This window comes from Caloenas nicobarica, chromosome Z (genome assembly GCF_036013445.1).
Source record: "Caloenas nicobarica isolate bCalNic1 chromosome Z, bCalNic1.hap1, whole genome shotgun sequence".
NCBI lineage: Eukaryota > Metazoa > Chordata > Aves > Columbiformes > Columbidae > Caloenas > Caloenas nicobarica.
In genome coordinates, this window is record NC_088284.1 from 12061297 (window position 1) to 12088187 (window position 26891).

Genomic DNA, 26891 nt, shown 5'->3' on the forward strand with positions numbered 1-26891 from the left:
TCCCACCTGGAGGGGTTAATTAGCCTTCTTTCAGAATGTGGCATGTTTAGCTTACATTCACATACAAAGCAAAACCATTAACAGATGGGTGTGTCCAACCGCTTAATTAGCCAGAGTAAAAAGAATCGTTGTCAAACATTTATCTGTTGCTTGTCATACACCTGACAGTCCCATTAGGCAAGAATTATGTCTTTTCTGTTGTAATATACGTGTTCCTTTATATATATGCAGTATCGGTGAAAAAGTGAGACTTTGTTTAGATTATAAAAATGTATTAATGTAACTGCTCAGTATTGATACAATGTAAAAGAATTACCCTGACTGCTTCACTAACATGGTGCTAGAAAAACTTCCAGTAAATAGGAAGATGAAAAAGCTTGACTATCAAACATATTGTATGGCATCTACAAGGAAGAATCTATACTGTGTATTGCGCTATGGCAAAGAACTGCACTTAGGATAGAGACTTAGGCAGAATAATGGAAGCAACCTAAACACTTTTGAATAAATTAATATTAAGTCAGTTAACCTGTCTATCAGATTATTAATAAAAGTGTATTACAGTTCTGAGTTAGAGAAGTGCATCAGATTGTATACTTAAATACAGGGCTCTCACCAAATTGACAGTGTGGAGATAAAATGCACTCGGTCACCAGAAAACTTTAACGAAAAATGTATGTGCATTTTACAGGTTGCATGGCTCCCCCATCCTGTGGATGGGATGACATAGCCTGAAGTTTGGTAGGTCAGTGTAGCAGTGCCAGCTGTACTGTGGATAGTCCCAAGCTGTGCTTTGGGGTCCTCTGGGGTCTCTCCATTAACTTTCTGGGTGTTCTCTCACCTAACCTTGGATTTCCTGTCATGTATCCTGATGTATCTCGGGACATGGTCACTTCCAGGACTGGGCAGAGAATGTCTGACTCCTGACTATTCCTGTTCAGCATCCTTCAGTGCCTAACAGCAGACTGTTGGCTGGCACTGGCACTTGCAGTCTGCCCATCCCAGAGCTTCTCCACAGTGACTGACAGCTGGTTTACAGCCAAAATGAAGCTGCTGCCTTTCCCTAAAGGGCTGATGCAAATGTCAGCCAGGCACAATCCGTGACAACTGCCACAAGGAAGTGAACACATTATGTTCCTCTCTTCAATGGGAGTACCTGGCTCTGGTTTCTTGAGCAACTTGAATAGCAGCTATAGTGATCACGTACTGCCTGAGATGTAACATGGCAATTAACAGATAAATGGCAATGCAGAGCAGTCTCTCACCAGTCAAAACTGTGTTTGACTGTAGTGGTGTTCCTGCTCCCTTCCAGTGATTGACATGTTTGTACACTGTTACCACAAAACCAACATATAGCCAAGTAAAGCTAAGGGCTGGTATCAGATAATGTCTTTTAATTCTATTCAACTGTTCACTTTTGTTTCCCATTAGAGCTGCAGTATCTTAAAGGATTGTTTGTTGGAACTGGTGGCTTAAACTGACCTATTTAATTGTGCTCAGAAGCTGACTGGAAGTGCTTTTATAGCAGAGAGGTGATTTAGGAGGTTGCTCAGCATTTAGCTTTTGATTTCCACTATTCTGCTAGCTTCTCGATGTTTTTGTCTGGGTTATGTATGACGGTGAGTGCAGGCTTGCTCAGACAAGGTGGCTCTTTTTTTTACTTCACTTTTGGAGAAATTTTCCAAGTCAAAGGTAACGGGCTGAGAACTAAGTACAGATGTTTAATACCTTAAGGTGAAGGTACATCCCTAAGTGAGTAGACATATCCATAGGATTATTCTGATGCTTTTGAAAAATTTTAAATTCTTAATTGGCAGAACTGTTCTTTTGACCAAACAGCACCGTGTGTATGCTACACTTTTTTTTTCTTCTCTTTATTTTTCAGTACTTATGCATAAAACATTTCCCCAATGACCTTTACGTGTGATTGTGGAAAACAGCAACTACAAAAAGATATTGTTTTCTAAATAATTTCAATATATAGGAATTAGACTTTGTTAAATAATAGTTGGCTTTGACTTCTAAATAGGAGTACTTATTTATTAAAAATTTTTACTTCATTAAGTGAAAGATCATTTACAAGTCAGTTAAGTGTAGTTTGAAGTTCATATTTTTCCTTAAAAGACAGTTTCATTACATTTCTTCCTTTATGATGTTGATCTTTTTATGACTTAAGTTCTCTTTTGTTAGCAGTGATATTTTGCTCTGCAAGGACTGAGACATGATTTACTTAAATTTAGAAAATGGTTACAGTGTTTCAGGATAAAACTGAAATACTCCACTCACTAGTATTCCATTAGGAATGTTGCCATTGTCTATTGCATTGGTAACATTTTTGAAACTCCAGAAAGTACTTGGTATCTCGTTGTGCTATGATGTGACTCTTTTCAAGAGGAATAATAGTCACTGTTATGGTTATAATTTATACATACATGTTTAGGCATATGTATATGAAGTATAAGTTCCCTTTTTTGCCTTTGCAAAAAATAGTTTTCTAAATCTCTGACTCAGTTTATTTATGCTCACACATTACATAGTGGATGAGTTTGGTCTAGTGCACTTAAGGATGTCTTATATGGCACAATATTGTGTTAATTTATCTGCAGAAACTTTAAAATGATTGCATATTGGAAAGTAAAGAAAATTTTCTTTCTGGATATTTTTATTGGAAGTTAAATGTTCTCGTTAATATTGAAATTAAGGGAAAAACTATTTGTTTTCTGTTAGGATGGACTGATATTGGAACTGTAGCATGATTTTAGTCTTAAGTAACTATTCTGGATTTTGTACAGCATTTTCTGTAGGCAAAAAAAATGTATAAAATTTACTAATTTACAGTAAATATAGAATAGTTTGGGTTGTAAGGGATCTTTAAAGTTCATCTAGTCCAACCCCCCTGCAATAAGCAGGGACATCTTCAACTAAATCAGGTTGCTCAGAGCCCCGTCCAGCCTGGACTTCAGTATTTCCAGAAATGGGGCATCTACCACCTCTCTGGGCGACCTGGGCCAGTGTTTTACCACCATCATCGTAAAAAATTTCTTCCTTATGTCTAGCCTGAATCTCCCCTATTTTAGTTTGAAACCATTACCCCTCGTCCTATCACAACAGGCCCTGCTAAAAAGTCTTTTCCTGTATTTAAGTGCTGAAAAGCTGCCATAAAGTCTCTGTGGAGCCTTCCCTTCTCCAGGCTGAACAATCCCAACTCTCTCAACCTGTCCTCACAGCAGATCATTTTTATGGCCTTCTCTGGCCCCTCTCCAGCAGGTCCATGTCTGTCCTGTGCTGAGGGCTCCAGATGTGGACGCAGGACTGCAGGTGGGGTCTCATCAGAGTAGAGGGGCAGAATCACCTTCCCTTGACCTGCTGGCCACGCTTTTTTCATATGCAGTCCAGGATACAATTGGCCTTCGAGGCTGCAAGCGCACATTACCAGGTCCTATCTGTCTTTTCATCCACCAGTACTCCCAAGTCCTTCTCGGCAGGGCTGCGCTCTATGCCTTCATCCCCAGCCTGAATTGGTACCAGAGTTTGCCCTGGCCTGGGTGCAGGACATTGCATTTGGCCTTGTTGAACCTCATGAGGTTCATGTGGGCCCACTTCTCGACCTTGTCCAGGTCAGCAAAGTGAGTCAGACGTAGTTGGAGGGAGCGACTGCAGAATCCCAGCTTTAAATCAGCTTAAACTGCTGTGGATCCTAGCCTTGAAAGGAAAGTCTGGTGTTGCAGCTGGTTCAGTTTTCAAGCAAGGAGAATGTTGTATTTTCTGAGAGGCTCTGAAGTTTTTTTGGTACAGTGATGAATTCCTCCTACTCTATGTTGTTATGCCCATGAATAGACAAATTTTTTGTTATAGTTTTGTCTCAAAAAATAGTGTAAGGGGTTTTTTGAGGAGAGGTTGTTATTTCCTTGGGGGAGTGGGTGGGGGTGGAATTAAACTCTAGTTTCTTCTCTGTCAGCCATATGGGTTTGTTAGGTTAAACTGAAAAATCACTTGATAGTTCATTCAGTACTTACAGATTTTTTTTTTCACATAAACCTCTTTTATTATGCATGATAATGATGGAGTGATGTAAGTCGTCAGGTTGCCAAAGCATTCTGTAGCCAATATACATTAAAGGCAGTAAAATTTTTAGGTCCCAGACTGGTTTACAGACTAATAATTTGTATTTGTTGTAGTTCTTCACAGAAGCATACAGCCTTCTGTTTTGAAGGTACCAGGTGAACCTTCCTCATCTGGTTATTATTTTCACATGTTAATCATCCATTCCTTAAAAGATTTTTCTTTTTAATTTAATTCCTGATTTTGAATTAATTTTGGTTTTGGTTGGTCACCCAGTCAATTGTATTGTTATTTCTGCTGTGCAAAACCGAGGAATTTTGTAGTTCCCAGTCTGTGTTTCCTGTGAAGATAAGGTATAAGTCATCCTTGGTTGTCTTTCTGATTAAGTTTTCTTTGTAAGACATTTTGCTTAATTCTCAAACCATTTCTGTATTCTGTGCAGATTTCCATTGTTCCCTTTAGATGTCAGGGCTCCGATCCTAGGCACTTTTCCACTGCATGTGTATTTCTATATGGTTTTAGTGCCAAAACATTTATTCTTCTCAGATTTTAAGTACAGAGGTTGCTTTAACACTTTCTACTGAAAAAGGTTATTAGAATTGCTTTGTCACTGCGGCTCATTAAATGCTTTTCAGAGTTTGCTGTCCAGATTACAGGCCTTCATTCTGTGGTCTGCAAGAAGTTTGACTTAGAATTTGAATGTTTAGAGTTTTTGGTGTAATTCAGTAAACCAGAGAAAAAACAGTTTTGAATGATGACCAGGTCTTTTCAAGCTGAGAGAAGATTTGCTGCTGATTTTTTCTGAGTTATTCCTGAAGTGACAAAAATCAGAGAAGTGTTATATATTTCTGAACGTGTAAATAAAAGATATTTTGAATATAGGTAAGATAAAAGTAAAGTAAAAACCCACTTGTACTAACTCATATGCTAGTAGGGGGAAAAACCTTTTGGCTCATACCACGATTGGTATTAGCTAATTTTGAGATCCAAATAGAGATAAGTGACAAATTAGTGTGCTAATATAAGTGACAAAACAAAAAAAAAATGCACTAACCTTTTTATTTTACTTCTTACTTTTATTCAGAGATCACAATGCAGACATCAGAGACTGGGTCAGATACAAGTTCGACTGTGACTTTACAGACATCTGTGGCTGGCCAGGCAGCAGTGCCCACACAGGTAGTACAGCAAGTACCTGTTCAGCAACAGGTAGGTGACCTTAAGTTTTGGGAAGATTAAAAAAAAAATTCGGGAAGGATAGTTCTTCACAATGTAGTGAAGAACTTGGTTTTGTACAGGACTGCTAAATGAACTCTTTTGCTCTGCTTTTATCAACTTTATTTTGCTGGAATGAAAATAGCTGGAGAAAGGCAAGCTGTTTTCAGGATCTGTTCCTTAACTACAGCATCTGACAAGCACCAGTAGTACACATACATGTTTCTAACTGAAGGTTATTATGGAATTCATGTAATAGCTTGTAGAAATTTAATTTATGTTACTGAATGTTCACAATTTTTTGCTTTAAATAATATATTTTGATATTATTTGCTGTATAATTTCTCCTTTCATTTGGACATCCAAGTGCAGTACAAATGTAAAAATGAAAAGTACTGTTCTTTGCATCTCTAGGCTTGACTCCCTGCAGATCTTTGCACAATGTCATGGAAGTATTTTTGATATGACAATCGGTAATTAGTGATGTGCATTTGCCAGGTAAGTAAGAAGACTTTTGTGGCAGCCAGTACCGTGCAGATCTCTGTTATGTTAGACAGTCACTCACCGATGCAGCACACACAAGCTTTGGAAGGAGTGATGGCTGAATAAAATAGGGAGGAAAAAAGGAAAAGTATGGAGGCAGAAAATGGACTGCATGTGAAAGCCATGACAGCTGTATAAGACTTTTTTGTTATACACAAATGAGCTGTCCATGTGACAGGTACTCTGGGTGACATCTGATGCCACTTTTCACCAACAACTGACTTCACAGTTTCAGAATCAGTAATATGAGAACTGAACATAGTTTAATAAATGGCATAATTTGTGCCAGTGGAGAACATTTCCCTCAATTAAATTCTTCAGCATTCATTTAGTTCTAAAATTCCAGGTGGTGCGTTTTTATATATGTATTCCACAGTCACATACATTTCACTAACATTTGTTTTCAGATGTACAGACTCAATTTATAGTGCCTCATAGTTCCATTACTATTACTTCTGCTTGTATCTTCATGTATCTTTCAGGATGCATGCTTGTTTTTAAAAAAAAACGATTCAGAAAAGCATTGAATTTGGACTTGTAAAATTGTATATAAATATTTTTGTGTATTTGCTTAGAATTCACCACTTGTGAAACAAGAATTTTTTGAAGTATTTTCTCCTGAGTTCAGACTGTTAAATAATTCTCTCTCTTTTTACTTGGATGTTGATTAGGATAGAGGCTTTCGAATACTATGTTGGTTTTTAATTGAAGCTTCCATGATGTTTGAACATAGCTAATCTTCATATATTTTTGCTGGTTAACTCTTTTATAAGGTTTGTGAAGTGCAAGACTATTCTTCTTTGTGAAATAAGATCTGGATAATTTGTGCGATTTTTATGTTATTTCATGGTGACAGATGTTTTCATAGACGTAGTTCATGTGATCTGTTCTTTGTTATTCCTTTATTTCATCTTTTCAGCTAAAAGGTGGCAATTTGGTAGTGCTACACAGTTGCTTATTTTAAGCAAACAGGATATACACACAATGGTCTAATATTACATACTGAATTTTATCCATGTGAAGTACTTGAGCAGTATGAGGGTTTGAGGATTAGTAAGCAATTAGTGGCATATAGGATACTTTATAGTATTGCAGTTCTAACCATTGGATTGATTGAATTGTAAAGGTAGGATCTCCCATGCATTTCTGCTCTCGTTTTGTTGCAAGCAAATGAAGAATGAGCAGGGCTTTGGTGTTCACACACTTTGCTTCTGCAAAGTTTCTACCTTTCTGAAAACTTCTAGAATAGAATTGGCTCCTTATTTTCCCACATAAGTAATACATTAATCTTTGGCACTGACTGTATCTTTTCTGAAGTTATTCCATTTATCCTCTATTAATGTAATACTCCTGTCAAAACACAGAAGTCCAAGAGTAGTTCGTGGTTTTTTTCTTGCTTGATTATACCTTAATGAGAACAGGAAACTGATTTTTAAAAAACTTGTTGCACTGTCTATGTAAAACTGTCCCTGATCAACTTTACATACCTCTCCTTTAGTACTGCTGCTTTTGAGTATTCCCTTTAATTGAATACTCCATCACTATTTGGGGTTATTTTTCTCTGTGGGGATATTGGATTATATTTTTCCACTTGACTCTTAACACCTGCTGTAAGAATTGGCACAATGTTTCAGAAAGGAAAGCTAAGGGATCAACCCAGTCAAGGAAAAGGAGTTTCTCCAAAATTTTGGAGGGATTAAAGATGTAACAAGGATGTTTGGAAATCCGATGCAGACAGTATTACAGTGATTAAAACATGGTATGGGTGGGAGATTTGTGTAGGGAGAAAAGCTACATTATGGAAGTGGATGTGAAGTGAGGAGAAAGGGAAGAGTAAAGATGTAAATGTGGTATGTCAGCAGGAAATGCGATGAAGAATGTAGGTGGGATAGGTAATTTCAACTGTGGGGTTAAAAAAAGAGCAGTATCAAACGCTGAAACAATCACTGTGTTGAAGAAATTGTAGGTGTGCTCTGCCCTGAGGAATTATTTGTGTACAGGTAGCATTTGCTTAAAGCTGATTTTAGCTTTATGTACATTTGATAGGAATTTGCCTAAAGAAAATCATAGAAAGAGTGCTAATTTCATAAAGTCATACTTCCGTTGGCAGAGTGAGTGCTTATTATTTCTGCAGATTTGAAGTTACCGGTGTTGAAATTTGTAAGAAAGGTTTTAGGTGCATAGTATATGAGATATACTTTTGGTTTTTTCCCATGGTTTTTAAGACATAATACTGTCAGCTGTATCCAAAATATCTGTGAATATTCACATTTGAATTATAGGCTCTTGTGAGTATGCTTTACTAAAACAATAGGGCACTTGACTGTTGTTAAATTCAAAGATGCTATAACATAAGTGTCTATATATGCAACAATTTGGTGTAGCTGAAACTTCTATATTATGTTTACAGTAATGTATTAGTACTTGTAGTGAATAATTCTGAATAAGTGGAAGGATGGACTGAGAGCCTTTTTTGTACAGCAGTTTCTATTGAAGCATCCTGTCTTTTGAGCAAACAGCGAAATAGTAACTTTTGATATTTTCAGTTAAAACAATTCCCTAATTTGCATATAACTAGTATAAATATTGAGCTCATGAAAGTCTGCCGTGATACTCCAAAAACAGGAAAAAAAAAAGTACCTTTGGTGGAAACTTTGGCTTCCCATCTGGTAAAAGTGGCACTGTGGCAGCTGGTTTCATGCAGCACAGCAGCTGTCACTGTTGAGATGGGATAGAGGGGAATGGTAAGGGGACAAACATGTCCACATGTAAGCAAAAAGCAACAAGACTAAAGCCAAAAAGGTGGGAGTTTAATCAAATTCAGTTTTAATAGCCTGAGGAATTTTCTTAGTCTTTTGCTTCCCCCGAAACAGGAATTTTTCACTGATGTAGCATCATTTTTTCAACAGGCGGTCTTTATCACAGTGCAGTAAGCTTCTGAGGATTCAAAATTAACTTCATTTTGCAGTTTATGCTATGCAGTGTGGAATGATTGGAGAAATAAAACTGCAAATATAATCTGTTTTATAAAAGTATATCCATGCATCAGAAGTTGAACAAAGCATTTCTGCATATTTACCATACATCATGGCCATTGCATTCACAAAGCATTGTATCATTAACTGGAGATACAGACTTCTGCTGATCAAAATTGCTCTTAATGCAAAATCATGTTTAGCATATGAAAAGCATAATCATGAACTGACATTAGCCTTTATATAAATATGAATGTGCTTAGAATATTACAGCATGTGCTATTTATATGTTGGTTGCCGAAAGTAATCCAGACTAATGAACATACAAAAATAATTTTTATCTCTGAGAACAGAAAACTATGCACATTCAAGTCATTTGCTCAGGCACTGTGGATAATTACATGTTCTTTTTTAAATGGCATTTAAAAATCCTTCTATATTTTGCCCTATTGTTCTACTCTTTGCTTAGTAGTACTTTAAGCATAAGCACTTTTTGTTGGAAATCAAAATTGTCTCTTAAATTTTGTTTTTATTCTTCAATGTAATTTCTGTATATCAGTGTGCTTTTATGGACTTCTGTTGACAAACTCATAGATATAATGTAACTTAGTCCCTCATTTGTTCCTTTGAGGTAGTGTAATTAACAATATAATTTTTCTTTTTTTTTCCCCTTGAACTAGTAGTTATAATTACACATGTATTTTGAAATAAGCTTTCATTAGCCTCTTCTTCTCCTGGAACATTTCAGTTGCTTACTTCTAATCTTAGTCCAGTTATTTATTTCAGGCTAGAATCACTGAAGCAAAAGGAGTGAAAGATCTTGTCTTGACCCTACTTAACTCAATATTTCCTATACAAGTCAGTTAATTTTCTGCTTTATAGCCAGACAATAGTAACAATTACCATGACTAGCTCACCAGTCCACCCTGGAACATAAAATTTTTGAACTTGCCTGTTGTCACTCTTTAAGAAATATTTCATTGTGTTCTCTGTTTTCCACCAAACTATTTAATTCTTGGAGTATTTTTAAATACAAGAATGCCATTTAGGTTTAGATATCTGTTGAATATTCTTTCTGTGATCTCTAATTTCTGCTCTGCCCCAGATACTGAAGAACATAGCTGATACAATTCCTTTAACAGCTTAAGAAAAGGTACGAGAAAATGATAAATAGAAAAGAGGAATTTTTTATTCCACAAAAGCTATGTTTGGTGGTCTTTTGGTTCCTCATAAACAACCTATACACAAATAATTTTGTGCTTTTAGAAAGTAGATATATGCATTTAATTTCTTCTTGTTGAAGATTAAAAAGATGATCCAGAGGCACTAGATTTAATTCTCATGAAAACATTTTTCCCAAAGTGAAGTAAAATAGGGAATAAAATTAGTATTGGAGATATATAACAAAGATTTTCAGCATGGCAGAATTTTTGTTAACAAGTCCATCTTAAAGGCTACTCACTTATTTTGTTTATCATTCTTTGACATGAAAAATACCTCTAACTTTCTCTACTTTAAGGTTGCTATGTACATTGCAATATGATGTAGTGACTAAAGCTTTCTTGGTCCCATAATCAGTTTAACCATAGCAGTACTGAGTGTCTGAGAAGCTAAAGCAAAATAACTTTTTTAATAAACTGTCTTTTTTATTACTATGTTAGGGAAAAATTAACCTAATACAGTGGCCCTTTTGTATTGAACTTCGCTGTAAAAGTTTAAAGGGAAAACATTTTGATCTACAGAAGTAGAAAAGATGTTTTAATAGCAGTGTAGTGTACCCATTCTTAAATGTTGATTTTAAAAATAAGTTTCTTTGTTTACTGAAACAGTAATGACTTATCTAGTAGTACTACATAGTAGGCTACTAAAGAGTTTATATAAAATTTGTTGAAAATTTGAAATTAATCAATGAAAAATTTAATTTTATCAATTTTTGATATTTTGTTTTATGGTTAATTAATTTTTGTTGTTGTTCCAAGTCAGAATATAAACACATTTTGGAATTTTTCAGTTTCCTGTCCAATAGCCACTGAGCTTTGATATAGTATGTACAACTTTGTCGCTGCAGTATCCTCTCAGTTCTACAGTAAAGGTGTTGCACTGTGCTGAATCTGTTGTTTTTGAAATGGTAGCAGCTTGTATCCAAGAATAATGGGAGAATATAATACCTTGTATAGAATGGGAATGTGACCTGTGTTTACTGATAGGAAGTTTTTAATGTTGTGTTTGTACATACAGTAGAGTTCCATTTTATCAGTGTGCAGGTTACAGGGACAAAAATCACGTTTCCTTTATTAATAGAAAAACAGCATGGGGTTTTAAATAGGGATTAAGACATATCCAGTGTGTGTGAATAGGGAACAAAGTGCATGTTGTAGGAGGCTGGACAAGAACATGGAATTCATATTGACAGCAGCATAATTTCCATGAAGTTTCCCCAGCTATACTACTAGAACAGAAAAATTGAGCATATCCATCACATGGCAGGTGACAGATTACTGGTTTTAAGAACAAAGCCTGCTTTCAAGATGTTTTCTCACTGTATAGGTTAAGTAGATCATTTTGGTGTTCTGTAATATACTTATCAACAATGACTCCCCTTCTCCTGTTGGTTAAAGGTCATAGAATTGAGTCACTCAAGAGGAATAAATACTTCTAGAGTCAGACTTAAAAACCTATCATAATATGTTGAATATGTGCTTTACTGTGAAGCATATATGAATTTTAGCCAATAATTTTACGAGTACATAATTTTGTCACAGACTGGCAAAGGCGAATATCTAGAGCCACTAATTAATTGCAAGCTTGCAGACATAAATTTCTTATAGTGGATTTGGGTCAAGCTCATTCCATGAAATTACGATTTTAATTAGTTTAAGTTATGAAGCCAAAGGTGATGGAAATAGAAGTAGTTCAATTCTTTGAAAGGAAGTTTTCACAATACAGCTATTTATGGTTTTTCATTCAAAAAAATGTTCTAAAGCTTAGTAATGTGCATAATTTGGATCAGAGTGTTTTGTGTTGACTTTGAGAACTGAATATTTAACTTAAATATCTAAATATTATTAGGAGAGGAAATGCACACAGCTGTACCTTACCTTATTAATTAGAAAACATCTTTAAAATACTTTTTTTGAAGTTGAGAAATAGTATTTGAGGTATATTTGTCAATTTATATAATGATATATGTAGGAAATCAGCAAACCTTGGATTTTAATAGATATTTTAACCATCATGTTGTGTCTCATTGCTGTTAATAGGCAGAAATATTTGATTTTTCTAATATGGTAGTATAGCTGCACTCAAAACCTTGGGTATTTTGTGTTTTTCAGAATTCATGTTTTCATGTCAACCTAAGGTAAGGTTTCTGTGAAAATCTAGGTTTTCCTTTCACAGTCTCAGACAGTGCTATGAAAGACTGGCAAAAATGTGCTTATTTACAGAACTTTAAAAAATACAGCAGCATTGAATGTATTAAACTAGGGTATTCTCTAAGAGCTCTTGGAGATGATCCATCAAATGCAGGAAACCCAGATTCTCCTGGGATTATGATGTTTGCAGTCCTTAAGACCAACTGGATCAGGCTGAATTTGCCTCATAATAAAATATCTGAGAAGAATAAGTTGCTTAAAAGTAATTTATATTAAATCTATTTACTAAATATGTGCATTTTCACTTTCTTGATCTAGTCCCTTGGGTAAAATTGTGCCAGTCTGTGAAGTCTCTAAGTCCTTTTGCATCTTTTAGATTCTGGATAGCTCTTGAACCAAAATATGGCTTCTCTAAATGATTACAGGTGTAAAATATGTAATTCTTAATCCTTAATGTGGCAGAAGACAAAAAATTAAAACTGGAGAGGAACTTTGCATAATCTGGAGCTTCCCTACATAGTATGTGACTCCCAGGAATTGATTTGTGTTGATGTGATTTTACAAAACAGGCACTCCATCTCAGCAATGTCTGTGAATATAGTCTATGCCTTACTGTCTGTTGCTTAGCTCATTGGCGTAAAACCTGGTTTTGTCAGAGTTGGTCATAGCAGATGAAATTCTGGAATGGGGTTACTCAGATTGAGTGCTTTGATCCATAATTCTACCTTGGGTTAAAGCATTACTGGGAAAAACAGCTAGTATCACTGTAGTTTAATGCCATTTAAACAAGAGCTAAACCCTCTTAATGTGAACCTTTATTTCTAAACTTATTGCAACACATTTGAGCTGTGATCTTAAGGTTTGTACTTTTCAGGGCTGAAATGGAATAAGAAAAAGCATACATGTGGCCAAATAATACTTTCTTCCATAGTAACTGTAATTCTTCAGCTTGGTGCAAAGCATAGTTATACTTCATTTCATCTTTATTACCAGTTCCCATTAGTTCTGTCTGTGGCACTGAAGGTATGTATACTCCATGAGCATGCATCTTCAATGTTAGGGCTCCGTTTAACAGACTAACAGCACAAATATTGTGTAGGAACAGTAACTATCTTTGCTGTTGTTATGACATACCTTTAGTAGTCATGAGAACAGAGATAATCCCATGTTTTTTAGACGCCATTAGGTGCACTGAAGCATGGGTCCTTCTTTACAATATTCCGAATTTCTGGTGTTCTTATTTTCAGGTACAGCAAGTGCAGACTGTGCAACAGGTACAGCATGTCTACCCAGCCCAGGTTCAGTATGTGGAGGGAAGTGACACAGTCTACACTAATGGAGCTATGTAAGTTGGCAAATGATTGAAATTTGAATGTTTGTTAAAATGTGAAGTCAAATATATATTTTCAGTTAGATTCTACAAACTAGTTTAAGTTGGAAATAAAAATTATTCAATCAGAGTTCTGTTATTTTAGAATTTTTTTCTTTTTTTTATGAGAAGCTGAACTCATGCTGTTTTTATTAAGGCAGAACTTTTGTGTGAATAGAATTCTTGTGATTGTTTTAGTTGAATTTACATGAAATTACATATACAGTGTAATGTTGTTTGAAAAAGTGCTTTTCAGTTTATGTGTAGGTTCTGTGCATAGGAGATACTGTGTAACTTCTGTCCTCAGGACAGAAGGCAGGGCTTCTGTCTTCCTGGCTGCAGTTCTAGTGGCAAATGCATAGAAAGGTGCAGCAGCTGTTGTTATTATTTAACGAAAGTAGTAATGTAATTTCACACCTGTGTTTAATGAAATAAGTATTTTTTTCCAAAGGAATGAGAAGGGGCAGAAGAAGGAGAGTAACATTGTCTCCTTCTGCTGCTTCTTTAGCCTCTTTTCTACATATTATTATGTATTTCCTCTTCCCTCAGCATGCTTTTCCATCTCCAAGTTCCTTTCTCCAATACACAAGCTGAAAAACATAGAGTAATCTAGGTTTGATGGGACCCTTGGAAGTTACCTAGCCTAATCCCTGATTTGGAGTAGCATCAAACATCAAAGTAGGATCATGTTGCTTGGGAAGGAGCTTCTCTACCTCTTTTTTCATTCACCTACATTTTGCCATTTTTGCTGTGTTACTGTCTTTAGCAAGAAATACGATTTTGAAAGCTTCTTCATTGTCTGAAGGTACTTATTCATTGATAGTAATCTGGAAGTGAATCAGAAGAGCAGTATTATTTGGATCAGAGACTTTCGATGTTAGAACTGGCAGCATTCTTTGGTCATCACTACTAGCATATTGTGCTTAATTCATTTTTCACATACTGTCTTTCTGTTTTCTTCTCACTTGTAAATCCTAAACAATGTGTCTTAAATATGCATTAGATTTTCCTGCGTACTGATTTTGGCTGGGATACAGTTCATTTTCTTCATAGTACATGTTCTGGTGCTGTGTTTTGGAATTGTGCTGCAAACAGTGCTGTTGACACAAGGATGTTTAGTTACTGCTGAGCCAAGGCCAAGGCCTTTTGTACTTCTCAGGCTGCCCCACCAGTGAGTAGGCTAAAGGTGCACAAGAAGTTTGGAGGGAACACAGCCAGGACAGCTGACCCCAACTGACCCAAAGTATCATAGACCATATGACATTGTGCTCATCAATGAAAGCAGGGGGAAGAAGGAGGAAGGGGTGACATTTAGAGACATAGCAATTGTCTTCCCAAGTTACTGTTATGCATGATGAAGCCCTGCTGTCCTGGAGATGGTTGAACACCTGCCTGTAGTTGGGAGGTAGTGAATGAATTCTTTATTTTGCTGTGCTCGTATGCACAGCTTTTGCTTTATTTACTAACCTGTCTCTATATCAACGCATGAGTTTTCTCACTTTTACCTTCTGATTCTTCCCCCATCCCATCAGGGGGAACAAAGCAAGTGGCTGTGAGGGACTTCATTGCTGACTGGGGTTAAACCATGACAGTGCTTTTTGGCACCCAGCATGGGACTGTAGTCCCTGGCTGTGGTGTAAAGCGCATTTTTTCATGTTGTCCTCTCCAGACTGGCCCAAGTGCTATGGCATGAGCTATCTGCCAGGAGACTAATGTGCCAGGCCATCGCACCCACCCAATCCAGTAAACCCAGTTGTCCCTTTCCTTCTCCTGGCCAAAGGAAGGGCCCCTTTATTCCTGATCATAGTATTCATTACTTGATTTTTGTAACTGCAAAAAAAGCCAAACCTGGTCTTTGATGTGTATGGCAAGAAAGGGAGTACCGCAAATATTAGGGCTGTGTTTCCACCCCTGGGGCAGTCGATTCCAGGTGTACTAGATACCCCTCCAGGTGAAAACAAACCGTTGCCTGCACTCCGCTGTCAGAGGGATCAGGAAGAACGCGTTATGGATATCAGCTGTAGCAGACCGCTTGGCTGTCTTTGACTCCAGTTCATACTGGAGTTCTAGCATGTCCCATACAGCAACACTCAGCAGCAGTATGATTTCATTGCAACCATGATAGTCCACTGTTAGCCTCCAAAATAAATCATTCTTAAATAGGCTATTATTCAAGTTTCTCTTTTCATTTATCACTTCTAAGTTCTTACGTGAGCTGTTGGCACATGCACTTTTGGCAGTGTATGAGTTGTCTAATACATGACTGCGTAGAGTCCTTGGAAAAAACAGAACCAGATGTTACTGACTGCTTAGTACAAACCTTTAGATTTCCATGATTTTGTTCTGTTTCTGTATCTGAATCCCTTTGTCAGTTTCTGCAAAATCAATCAATGGGATATAAGAGACTTCCTTAACACAATCAGAAAGCTCTCCTTAGCAAGTGAGCCTAATCCAGATTGTCTTTTGCTCCTATAGAAGAATTAAACCTATGTCGTTGTGAAAAACAACATTGTAAACAGCCAATCTGTTATTCAGTACTTTTAGGAACATTAACCTTTCTAAAGATTTTGATTTCATTCATGGAGAATGGGACCAGTCTGGTTCTTTTGAAGATTATATATTGTGAAACACCTTTTCCTCTAGCAATGGAATAAGAAGTCTGCAACCCATAGTTAGGGTGAAGACATTAGTTCTGTGTACAGGCATCTCTGGAATAAATGTTACAGCATGTCTGATGAAAGAATTATTCTTTGTTTCAAAATAAATCTCTTGCAAACTAGCATAGGTGTAAGTCCATATATGATAGCAATGAAAGATGCAGCTAGAATATATAGGAGGAAAGAGTTAACTGATTCTTTTGATTCTAAAGGTAAGAAGTTTTTCAGGTTTCAGTCTTTGTCAAGTATAACTGTTGTATTCTTATAACACAGTGCTTCCCACGCATTTTATATCATGATTTGTCTATGCTTAAGCGTTATTTGGTTTTATTATAATTGGAGCCATACTGATAATACAATGGGTGTAACCTACAACTTGTCACATACATTTTATAATATGAGAATATTTGAATTATGTTATCTACAATTGTGTCTGGTTAATAACAATTTTGCTTGTCAAGCATGTCAGTCTATCGTGAAACAAAAATGCTTTGTTGTTATGATGACATGTACAGACTTACCTGGCAGCTTAGAACAGATAAAGAATATTATGGCTGCACATATATTAAGAAGCCGTGTGAGTCCACTATACTGGACATGACCTTTCTTCTTATGTAAATGGTATTGCATTAATCAAATGTAGCCATTTACCTGATAATTCTGGTTTGGCAAAGAGGGTTTTAATTGCTGGGATTGTCCAAGAATTGCTGTTGCTGTTGTGTCCAAACCTAATTCTTCACCAATTTGTTGTACTGCAAAAGGTGTGTTTTACATGGACAAAACACACCTTTTATGCAAAACTAAGAATTTATTGTTACTCTAATTGAAATCTTAATGGTCAAGCTGAAGAATTATTATCAATATAGTTAAAAGTTATTTTCCTCATACTTCCTAGTATCCATCCCTTTTTCCCTGGCGTTATGCTTACCCTTTTACTACCCCGCTGCATACAAGGTCAATGGCTTCCATCTGAGAAAAGGTTACAGCAAGTTACCATCACCATAGGTCTTATGCTTGGAGAAGTATAATGGGTGGTGCAGGGCTCTCTGCTCACACTGGATCCCCTTGCAGTGATTTTTAATATGTTTTCTGGCCCAGTCTACACATTATTCATTCTTCATTGGTTTCCATTTCCATCTTACAGCTGAATTTACTATATATGGTGTGTTTTACAACTGCTGGATGCTTCTTGAATACTGGCATCCCACACCCATCATCCTCTTTGCTACATTTTTAATCTACGGTCATGGATTGTTCATTCTATCACAACTGTAGAAAGCTGAACTAAAATGGAAACAGATTAAGTAACATTTATCTGATTGTTCAACTATTACTGTTACAGATAAGCTAGAACAAAGCTCTAGGCTAGCACAGACAAGTCTAGAGAAAGGAAGTCTGACAAGCCCAAGTCTTGAGGTCTTGCAGATTTAGTACAACGCTTGTGACATGTTCCTAACAGTGGCAATACCATATTTCTTGGAATATAGATGTGCAGTACTTCATGAGAATTTTTAGAATTCTGTAGCTAGAGTTCCCATATCTGTCTAACTTACAGGTCCTGAGAATATGCTTTTTAAGATTTCTCCTCTGTTTTAATTCACTTTGTTCCCTGGTTTATGGGATTTTCCTGCAGTTGTGCATTATGTGTACTTTTATTGCTTTATTTCCATGTGGAAAAATTTTTGGACTGAGTGTTGAGGATCTTTTTTATTGATAATGAATGTTTGTCATTTACTTTAATTTTTAAATGTGGCAAATAGGATTTCTTTATATGGAAAATTCTTTGGTAAATTTTACAAGGCTTTTTCTGGATGGTATATTTTAAGTTGTCTGTATAGATAAACATATATTTATACAGCAGGGCAATTATTCACTATTACTGGGGAAACCTTACTTTCAATTTTTGCTCTCTGGTTATAGATGCATTAATTACCTTTTCATAGTGTCAGTTTTGATCTTTGGTTTTAGCAGTTCCGTTTGATAAAGGGAGACTGGTGGAAGGTAACGATGACTTACTGTCTCATCAGGTCTTCCACCTCTATCTTTAGATCAATTGAGAAGGCTTTTGTGAAATAAGGTTATTGCTTCTTTGGGATTTGATCTGTAATTAAAAAGCCCTGAATCAATATTCTGACTACAGGTGTAGATTTCTTTGTGGAGAGACAGGAGATTGTATGAGACAAGGTGAGACAGATGATTCAGCCCTCTCCATTTTCATGTGTTCTGTTGGTCACTGTCAGGGTATATGGCACTTCCCCTTCCTCCTGTTGCTCATGAGGCACCACCTCCAGAGGCTGCAGCGGTGCATCGTCTGAGGTGAGGCCTTCCCTCCGTGTCAGACAAAGGATTCCGTTCTCTCTAGTTTCTGTGAAGCTCACTATCAGTCTTAGGACTGGAGGATTATACTGAAATCTTAAAGGAGCTTGAGGATATTTTTCGGACATGAAAGACTGGCTTTCATGCACAGTGGTTTTCTACCATATAGCAATACCAGAGCATCGTCATGAGCATTAGCTGTTCTACATATAAATGAAATGAAATATTGAAATATTTATTTTCGTCTAGTGTTTATAATATTTATATCCCAGGAAATAAACCTCGTTAATTAAGTACTGTAGAAAATGAACTTTCATTACAGTGAAAAATACATACATGCCTGCCTGCTAAGCTATGTGGGTAATATATACCAAAACTGACAAGACTAATTCTGAGGTTATTACTTGATGAGTAAGATGATAGCTATTATGTTACTTGTTCATTTGAATTAGAGCTACAGAAAAATTAAAAAAAAATTCAATGGTTTACTTGTTTGAATTAAGATGCTCTTCTTCTACAGCCGCTGTGAAGGGATGCTGGTATTTCAAGTTACCGTATAAAAAGTATAAATCTTCAAGTTAAAAAAAAAAGGAGATTTATGTGCATTTTACTCAAGACTTGAGTTTTCCAAGTCAGTACCTACAGAAAGTGATAGGAACTCTGTAGTTAATTACTTATTTTGCAAGACACAGAAGTTACTGGAATATAATTTCAACCTAAAACCTGATTTGAGAATTTTTATTTTAAGACACTCTAAATTTCTCAGTTCCCAGAAAAGGAAATAAATATGTTTGGATTTTTTTACTAAAACACAGAGTGGTGGAAAAATCTTTCAACAAGGCAGACATTTCTAAGAAATTAATAAAACCAGTGTAATTCTGTAGATGATGTTTTCTGGGCAAATATAATTATGGGAAAGGTAAGTCTGTCCCATCAACTATTTGCCCCAAAAAATTCTGGGGCCATGATCAGTCTGTGTAAATTACTAAGACATGATGGCATGGCAGGAACACTGATTTATAGTAGTCAATAGATCAGATTGTTGAGATTTACATAGAACCAAATCATAGGTGCAGGTGGGAAGAAATGATTTCTCATGTGTGCATGTGCGCACTGAAAACTAAGGGAGGACAACGGCAAGTGTTACTCTTTCTGTACCATTGCTTTTATTTGTCTTCTTTCTTCAAAGTGTTAGTGTCTTTGAAGGGACAAAAGTGTCTTTGAAAGTGAAGCTTGGTAACATTGTGTTAGTGTCTGTAATATATTGCAAGACATTGCACTTCATTTGTGTGGTAATGCTGAGACTTACTGAACTTAGTTATTTTCTGTTTTCATGTGCCAAAAATACTTTATTAACAACTTTATACCACAACTTCATGTTTTATTCCTAGCATTATATTTTGCAGATTGTTGCAAAATGTATGTAAGCAGTAAGGCATAATAGACAATGCCCTGAACTATGGCACCTTGCATTCTTAGTCCAACTCGTGCTGGTCTCATTAATTCTCAATTGGACACAAGTACTGGGCTTGCTTAATCTAAATTGAATTCACACAGTGTCTTACTTTGTGTGACTTGCTCTCAGGGCAAACATCATCTAGTTTGCACAACCTTCTGGAAACTGGGATTCTCAGCCTAACTACTTAGACTTCAATCTTATTAGTATCTGTGATGAGCTTTGTAATGCCACGTTCTAGTAAACATTGCATTCACAGTGTTTTGATAGGAGGAACTGTTAGATTCTGTTGCCTACCTTGTATCTCAAGCCACAGTATATCACCAAGATCTTCTCATAAAGAGCCAGAAGACTTTAAGTTACACTGTTAGTCCCTAGATCATCTTTATATGCAGCTGTTAAAGAAAAGAAGAGCTAGGAGTTCTTTTACAGCCTTTGCAATGGGAAAGAACTGACTATATGATATATGTCAGATTATTTGAGAAAGTATGGCATGTTTGTACCACAAATGCTATGCAGAGAAGATCACTTCCTTATTTCAGGTTATCCCTTGTGTGTGTCTGAAAGATATAACATCATATTTTCCTCTTTGCTACAGCTTTATGTAGAGGGGTCATGTTATTGCATGCAATGACCTTAAAACCTTTGAGTCATTGCTGTCCAAAATATCACCGCATCCTGCTGCATTTTTAATTTCCAGATGAATATGTTCATATTATGGCTAAGTTAAAAGGCTCTTTGCTAAGTTGCAGTTGTTATTGCATGTAGTAATAATAATGGATTTATCTCACTTTTAATTATCCTGCTGATCTCTACTGCTGAAGGTTTGATTAATCATCTTCAATAATCAGGTGTTCTATAAGAACTTGCTGGTTATTGGAACAAAGGGAAGAGTGTGTTTATCTTGGAGCGTGACCCATTGGTGTACCCCAATGATCGCTCTTCATCCATTGATATGAAGTACTGTTATAAGCAAATGTAGGTGTTCTCACACAATCAGTCCTTACTTAGAGACTATGCATGATATACAGATCTAAACAAGGTAAAAGCAAACAAGCATTTCCCATTTTCTCCTTATTCCACACCTAGCCTGTGACTTAATTTTCTTGTGAAATTTTGAGTGTTCTCTAGGGTTTGCATAGCTTCAAAAAACTGCCTCTTGAATTGCACTTCAAGTGAGATTTGTTCCCCTCACATCTTTTGGACAGTCTTTTTCATCTAGCCATGTCTATTTTTACTGTCAACAATGGCGTTGTCGTTTTGTTCCTTTCCTTACCAATACCTGATACTGATACCAAGTTTCTCTTTTGGGAGAAATTACCATGTTCAGTCCCTTGACAGTCTTTTGCATGAACTGTTTCCCCTGAGCTTCCATCACTACATTTTCCTAAATTGTTCTGTGATGCATTGGACTGTTCACATTTTGTAAATTGTGTGATTCTGAGACAGAGCAACACCAGCTCTGCTAGTGGTTATCTTGCTTATCACAAGATAAACAATATCACGGTGGTATCACAACATATAACAGTGATACCTTGGCTTGATAAACCAGATCAGTTGGGACCTGTATGGTACCCAAACACATACGCAGGTTACTATTAATAATACAATGCAAAGATCAACTGATTTTAGCTCTCCAAAAGAAATGTTAATAGATTAACTGTCTGCTTGAACATTAATATCTAAATGAACTATTTTGCTTTGTTTTCAGTAGACTGCAAGGCATTTATTTTAGATTAAATTCAAGTTTCTTGCAGCTGATCTTGAGGCTTTTGAAATATTCAAAATAAAAAGGAAAATGTTTAACTAGCTTAAGGAGGGGTGAGAACAAATAATGTAGTATGAGCCATATAAAACATTTACAATTTTAAAAGTAAAGTTTTGGAGTTTCTAAAGTCTCTGAAGAGGAAGGGGTAACCTGTTGTGTCCATAATTAATATGACAAAAGTTCTGACCTTGGTCGTTGATAAGGTGCCATATGTTCTTCACTTATTCAAAAGTAATTATTTTCTGAAGCTAAGCCATTCTTACTCTCCTTCTATTTTCTGACTCTATTGTTTACCAATTAATTAATCTTGTGTAAGTTTTCGTAATTAAAAAATGACAACAACAAGCAGTAAATTGCCACAACCTTTTCTATACATTGATAAGAAACTAATCCCTGCCTTGACAAAAGGAAAAAAGTAAGCCTGACTTCAGGTTCCTGGATAGGTGTATTAATCACCAGCTCACTGCATAAAAACATGGATGCTGCTTCCTCCTCTTGTGTTTTTGGACAAAAGCGTCTGCAATTTTTTGTTGAACTTGGCTTAGTTGCATGGTGTGTTGCATGATTTTCTGTTTTGGTTCATTACAGTAAATGAATTGGAGACTTATGTGGATATTAGGCACATCTCTGTTTTCTGTGAATCATAATACTTTTACAATATATTTACTTGGACTAAGTGCATCTCAGCATATGCAACTCCAAGTTAATGGAGAACTTTGAATTTCAAAATGGTGTTGCCTGTTGATTACAAGCAATATTACATATTCTTTGCTTAAATAAGAAGATTATTTTTTGGGTAAACTGAGTAGGTTTTATCTTTTGACCTTTCTGTTATCATGCTTGCCAAGATGCAAGGCTTAGCATTCACAAAACAGGATAAACTTTCCAAATAGACTTTTCCAAAATGAGGAATCTAGCCTCTGAATCAATGAATGCTGTTTACTTAATGATTTTGAAATATGTTGAAGATCAAATTTAGTACATGGGAACAAATACATATGCAAAAATTATAAATAAACTATGAAGAGTAATGATTCAAGATAAGTGATTAAGAATGTGAAACATATGATACAAAGTTTCAGTAACTAAATAGCTTGTTAGAGTAAACTGGCTGGTTAACGAGGCATGAATGGTTCAAAGATGAAAGTAATGTTTAAAATGTTGCTGTTGCGTACCTTAACTTCTTTCATCTTTGTGACCTTTTTACAAGTCATAGTTCTGGTTTGGTGTTATTTCTTAAATATTTTTTTTATTGTAACATGAATTCATGTCCAATTTTGAATTCACCCTGTAAAAATAACTGCACTTTGCAAAATATCCATCAACTCAGAATTTCAAGCTTCAGCCAAGAGGTTTAATGGTTTAAGAACAGTAGATAACATTGGATTCTTGAACTTTGGACTCTCTTGGCTGACATTTGTATGAATTCTTTGCAATTTTGCAACATGCTCAGTACGCAAAATATACAACATCAGACTAAAATTCAAAATTTTACTGTCAGATTAAAAAAAAAGTGAAAGCAGATGGAGCTGTATAAATTGCTTTGCAATATATTAGTAATTGGATGAGCTCTTCTGCACAATTCTTTGTCATACTTCCCTTCTCCCTTTTCCAGGTAAGACTATTTTTTTCTATAAGGTTTGGTGCATAGTTTGTTTCCCATCGTCACTGAATTAGTTATTTAGTGCTTTGACTTGATTAACTGTTATTGTCTCTGGAGGCAGGGATTGTTTCCCAGTCTCATTTGATTATAGCTATTGTACACACACTTTTAGAATTATAGCATTTCCCTCAGCTAAATGAACAATACCAATAATTTTTTTCCTTTTTGTTTTCTTTTCTTGAAGCCGATCAACAACTTATCCTTACACAGAAACCCAGATGTACAGCCAAAACACTGGGGGAAATTATTTTGATACTCAAGGAAGTTCTGCACAGGTGACAACAGTGGTCTCGTCTCATAGCATGGTGGGCACTGGAGGGATTCAGATGGGTGTCACAGGCGGACAACTCATTAGCAGCTCAGGAGGGACCTATCTGATTGGCAATTCAATGGAAAATTCTGGTCATTCAGTGACTCATACAACGCGGGCCTCCCCAGCTACAGTAAGTATTTCAGACTGATGCAAAATCTTCAAGACTAGTTTCTTAGTCACTTAGATGTTCCTGCAGACTGACACTTTTTTTTTCTGACAGAATGTATAGCAATATTATGCTGTCAGGCTAAATACTTTTTATAAAATAAGTAATAAATATATATCGATCAGTAAGATACAGAAGTAAGAATACTGTGAAAACAAACTTGAAGGCAGACCTTTCCCTTGACAGCTTGCAAATATTTACATTTCATAGGTTAAATTTTTGCATTCAGGTAATATCAGTGAATGTTTTGAGAATGCTTACATAGTAGTTTGTCTGAGCCGAATATTTGTCAGGTTGGGAACTAAACCAGCCTCTTTTAACATTTTGTATTTTTTCTGAAAACATAAGAAAAACTCAGTGTTGTCGAGTATAGCTCTGTTAGATGTAAATGTTAAATAATGTCAGTTACAGAAGGGTGCCTGTAACTTCTGTGCATGTGTTTGATTTGTTTTCTCAATATTAGTGTGGCTTTGTTCACTTATTTCAAAGTCTTTCAAGTTGTTCAGCATATCGAGATACTACCTTTTAACATGTTGTTCTTACTCATCTCCAATATATCTCAAAAGTCTGCTCCAGCTTAAAAAGCTAATTGTGGAACTGTCTTACAATGCTATGGGAAGATACATTCTGTTACAACTGTGATAGATAATATTGTGGACACTTAAACATACACATGTAGCTTTCCCTTAAGAGCTTATTCAATAAGGGTTTATACCTTTTCTAGCTTTGCTGCATAGCCCTAATGAATACTTTAACCTAATTCTTCTGTGTATTCTGGTCTGGATGTAGAGATTTGGAAGTAATGGGGAAGAGAAATATGAAACATAGAGTAAGAAGAGTTGAAAAATATAGTGAAGGAGATAATGCATCATTAATAATACAGATTCATCGGTACTCAAAAGGGCAATGAAATTAGGGGGCTTTATTTTTAGGAACCAATATAATGAGTAAAAACCTAATATTATTCTATTTGAAATTATGATGAACATTTACGATAGCATTGGATAATTTAGATGATCTGATAAAATCTCATTATTTTTATTATTAAGGTGGTTAGTATAGATAAACACAATTTTTTTTGTACAATGGAAAAATATTTAATCTAAAAACTGTAGTTTTATTTTTTGAGAATAAAAATTGTAAAGAATCATAATTAATGGATAGTATAAGTATCAGTAACATGTGGGAGCTTTCATCCGGCAACAGAGAATTTTCTGTTTGAGTTGCAAAATAAAAAAGGGTGTATATTAACATTTGCCTATATTTTACATGACTTTAATAGAATAACAGAGTTTCTGAAAAGATCAGCATTCCTCTTTTGATTCTTTTAATTAAAATAAAGGGTTTAACTGTTTTCTCCTTTAAAGTACTCTCTCATTTTACTTAGCTGCAAGATACTTCTTGGAAATTTTCACCTGACTTTATGATTGCCAAACACAGGCAAAACAAATAGTTTATGATAGGCATAAATAAGGAATAGGTCTTCTAGACCGAATGGAATTTGAAAAGTGATGTTTCTTTAAATACTTAAATGGTAATGATATTCATGTGTTTTCTTAGTTGTTTTAAATTGTTCTACTGTTGAACACAAGTATTGCCTCTTTTAGAGATCGTGCTAGCTTTCTCCTTAATCAAATATGAACAAATGCATTTTTGTGTTTTGCATATCGTGCTGTAAGTTTTGTTTTACTCACTGACAATAGAATTCAGTTGGTAGATATGCTTAACTGAATGTGAAATCAAGTGAGGCTTAAATGCATCCAGTAAACACAAATGAAAAGTAGCAGACTTACTTTGAAGTTGGATATCCTAGAATTATTTGAATGATATCAAAACTACATGCTATATTTTGCAAATTAAAAATATTTTTGATTTTATTTGCCCAAATTAGAAGTAAAATTTGCCAAAATCTAATGGTCATACCTTCAGCAACCTCTTTCTCTTGCTTCATGTGTCAGTAAAATAGCCTGGTTTAGTTGCTGCAAGTGACTGCTATACTGCTGTATCAACTTGCCTTTAGAAAGTTTAAAAAAAAATACTTCTAATTAGATTACAATTATTAAATCGGATTTTTAACACTAAAATAGTTTCCTCTGGTTTTTTTGAGGTGCTGTTTATTATGTGTAGTGTAGCTCTGTAAGTATGAGACATTAGAATATACTAGCAGTACATTCCTTACTGAGGAAGTGGGACACGACATGATTTTAGATTTTATAATTTTAGACTTTTGGTATGCATGCTACAGCTGAAATATTCAAGAGTCAATTGAAACAGAAAAGGTTCAGCTTAAACTGTAATTTTAAAGCACTAACTCTGTGTTAATTTTACTAGAGGCCATAATTAAACTATGCAAAATAGAGCAATGTAGTATTTTATTTAGATTGCACCTTACATAGGTAGAGCTTGTTTCACTTGTGATCCTCATTTGGTCTTTACCATCATGACTTCTTTCATTCTTGTGTAGAGAATCCATTGGAGTTATCAAAATAATATGTGTCCAGGCTGGTTTGCGAGTATAATTACTCAGAAAATATTTCTGAATTTTGAATTAGTTTGGAGAAGTTTCATATGGAGACAAAAGATATAGAAAAGAATAAGAACTTACACTAACACATGTGGTTGTCACAAGCTCTCTTTACTTTTGCCATAGAGGTACAAGTTCTATTTACTCTTTTCAACTCATAACTTCATTTGTTTGGTTGTTATTCACCCTCACTGATGAAATCATTACCTTCTGTAACAAGTCAATTAATTGTATTACTGATGTTGTCTACTTCTGATAGATCTAGCTTAAGTTAAAAGAAACAAAAAAAACGAACCAGTTTCAGGTTAAAAGTCAAATGCATAATTTAGGTCCATTATATTAACTATATTTTAGATAAACAAAACTTTAAAATCTATTTTACTTTTTATCAGATACGTTATTTGGTTTATAAAAAAATCAATAAAAGAGGCTTAGATGCTTTTTACTTTAAGTCTGTCTTCACTTTATTATCTTTATGGTTTAATGTAATTCT

General features: G+C 35.5%; 1 protein-coding gene across 3 annotated transcripts in view; it reads left to right on the top strand.

Annotated features, from left to right (window-relative positions):
* Positions 1-26891, top strand: part of RFX3 (regulatory factor X3) — a 112522-nt gene that overhangs the window by 53374 nt on the left and 32257 nt on the right. For all 3 annotated transcript variants that reach the window (XM_065655889.1, XM_065655887.1, XM_065655888.1), the window contains exons 2-4: positions 5147-5271; positions 13414-13511; positions 23580-23838. In XM_065655889.1, the coding sequence (XP_065511961.1) occupies positions 5155-5271; positions 13414-13511; positions 23580-23838 (474 nt within the window). In that variant the 5' untranslated portion in view covers positions 5147-5154. The remainder of the gene's footprint in view (positions 1-5146; positions 5272-13413; positions 13512-23579; positions 23839-26891) is intronic.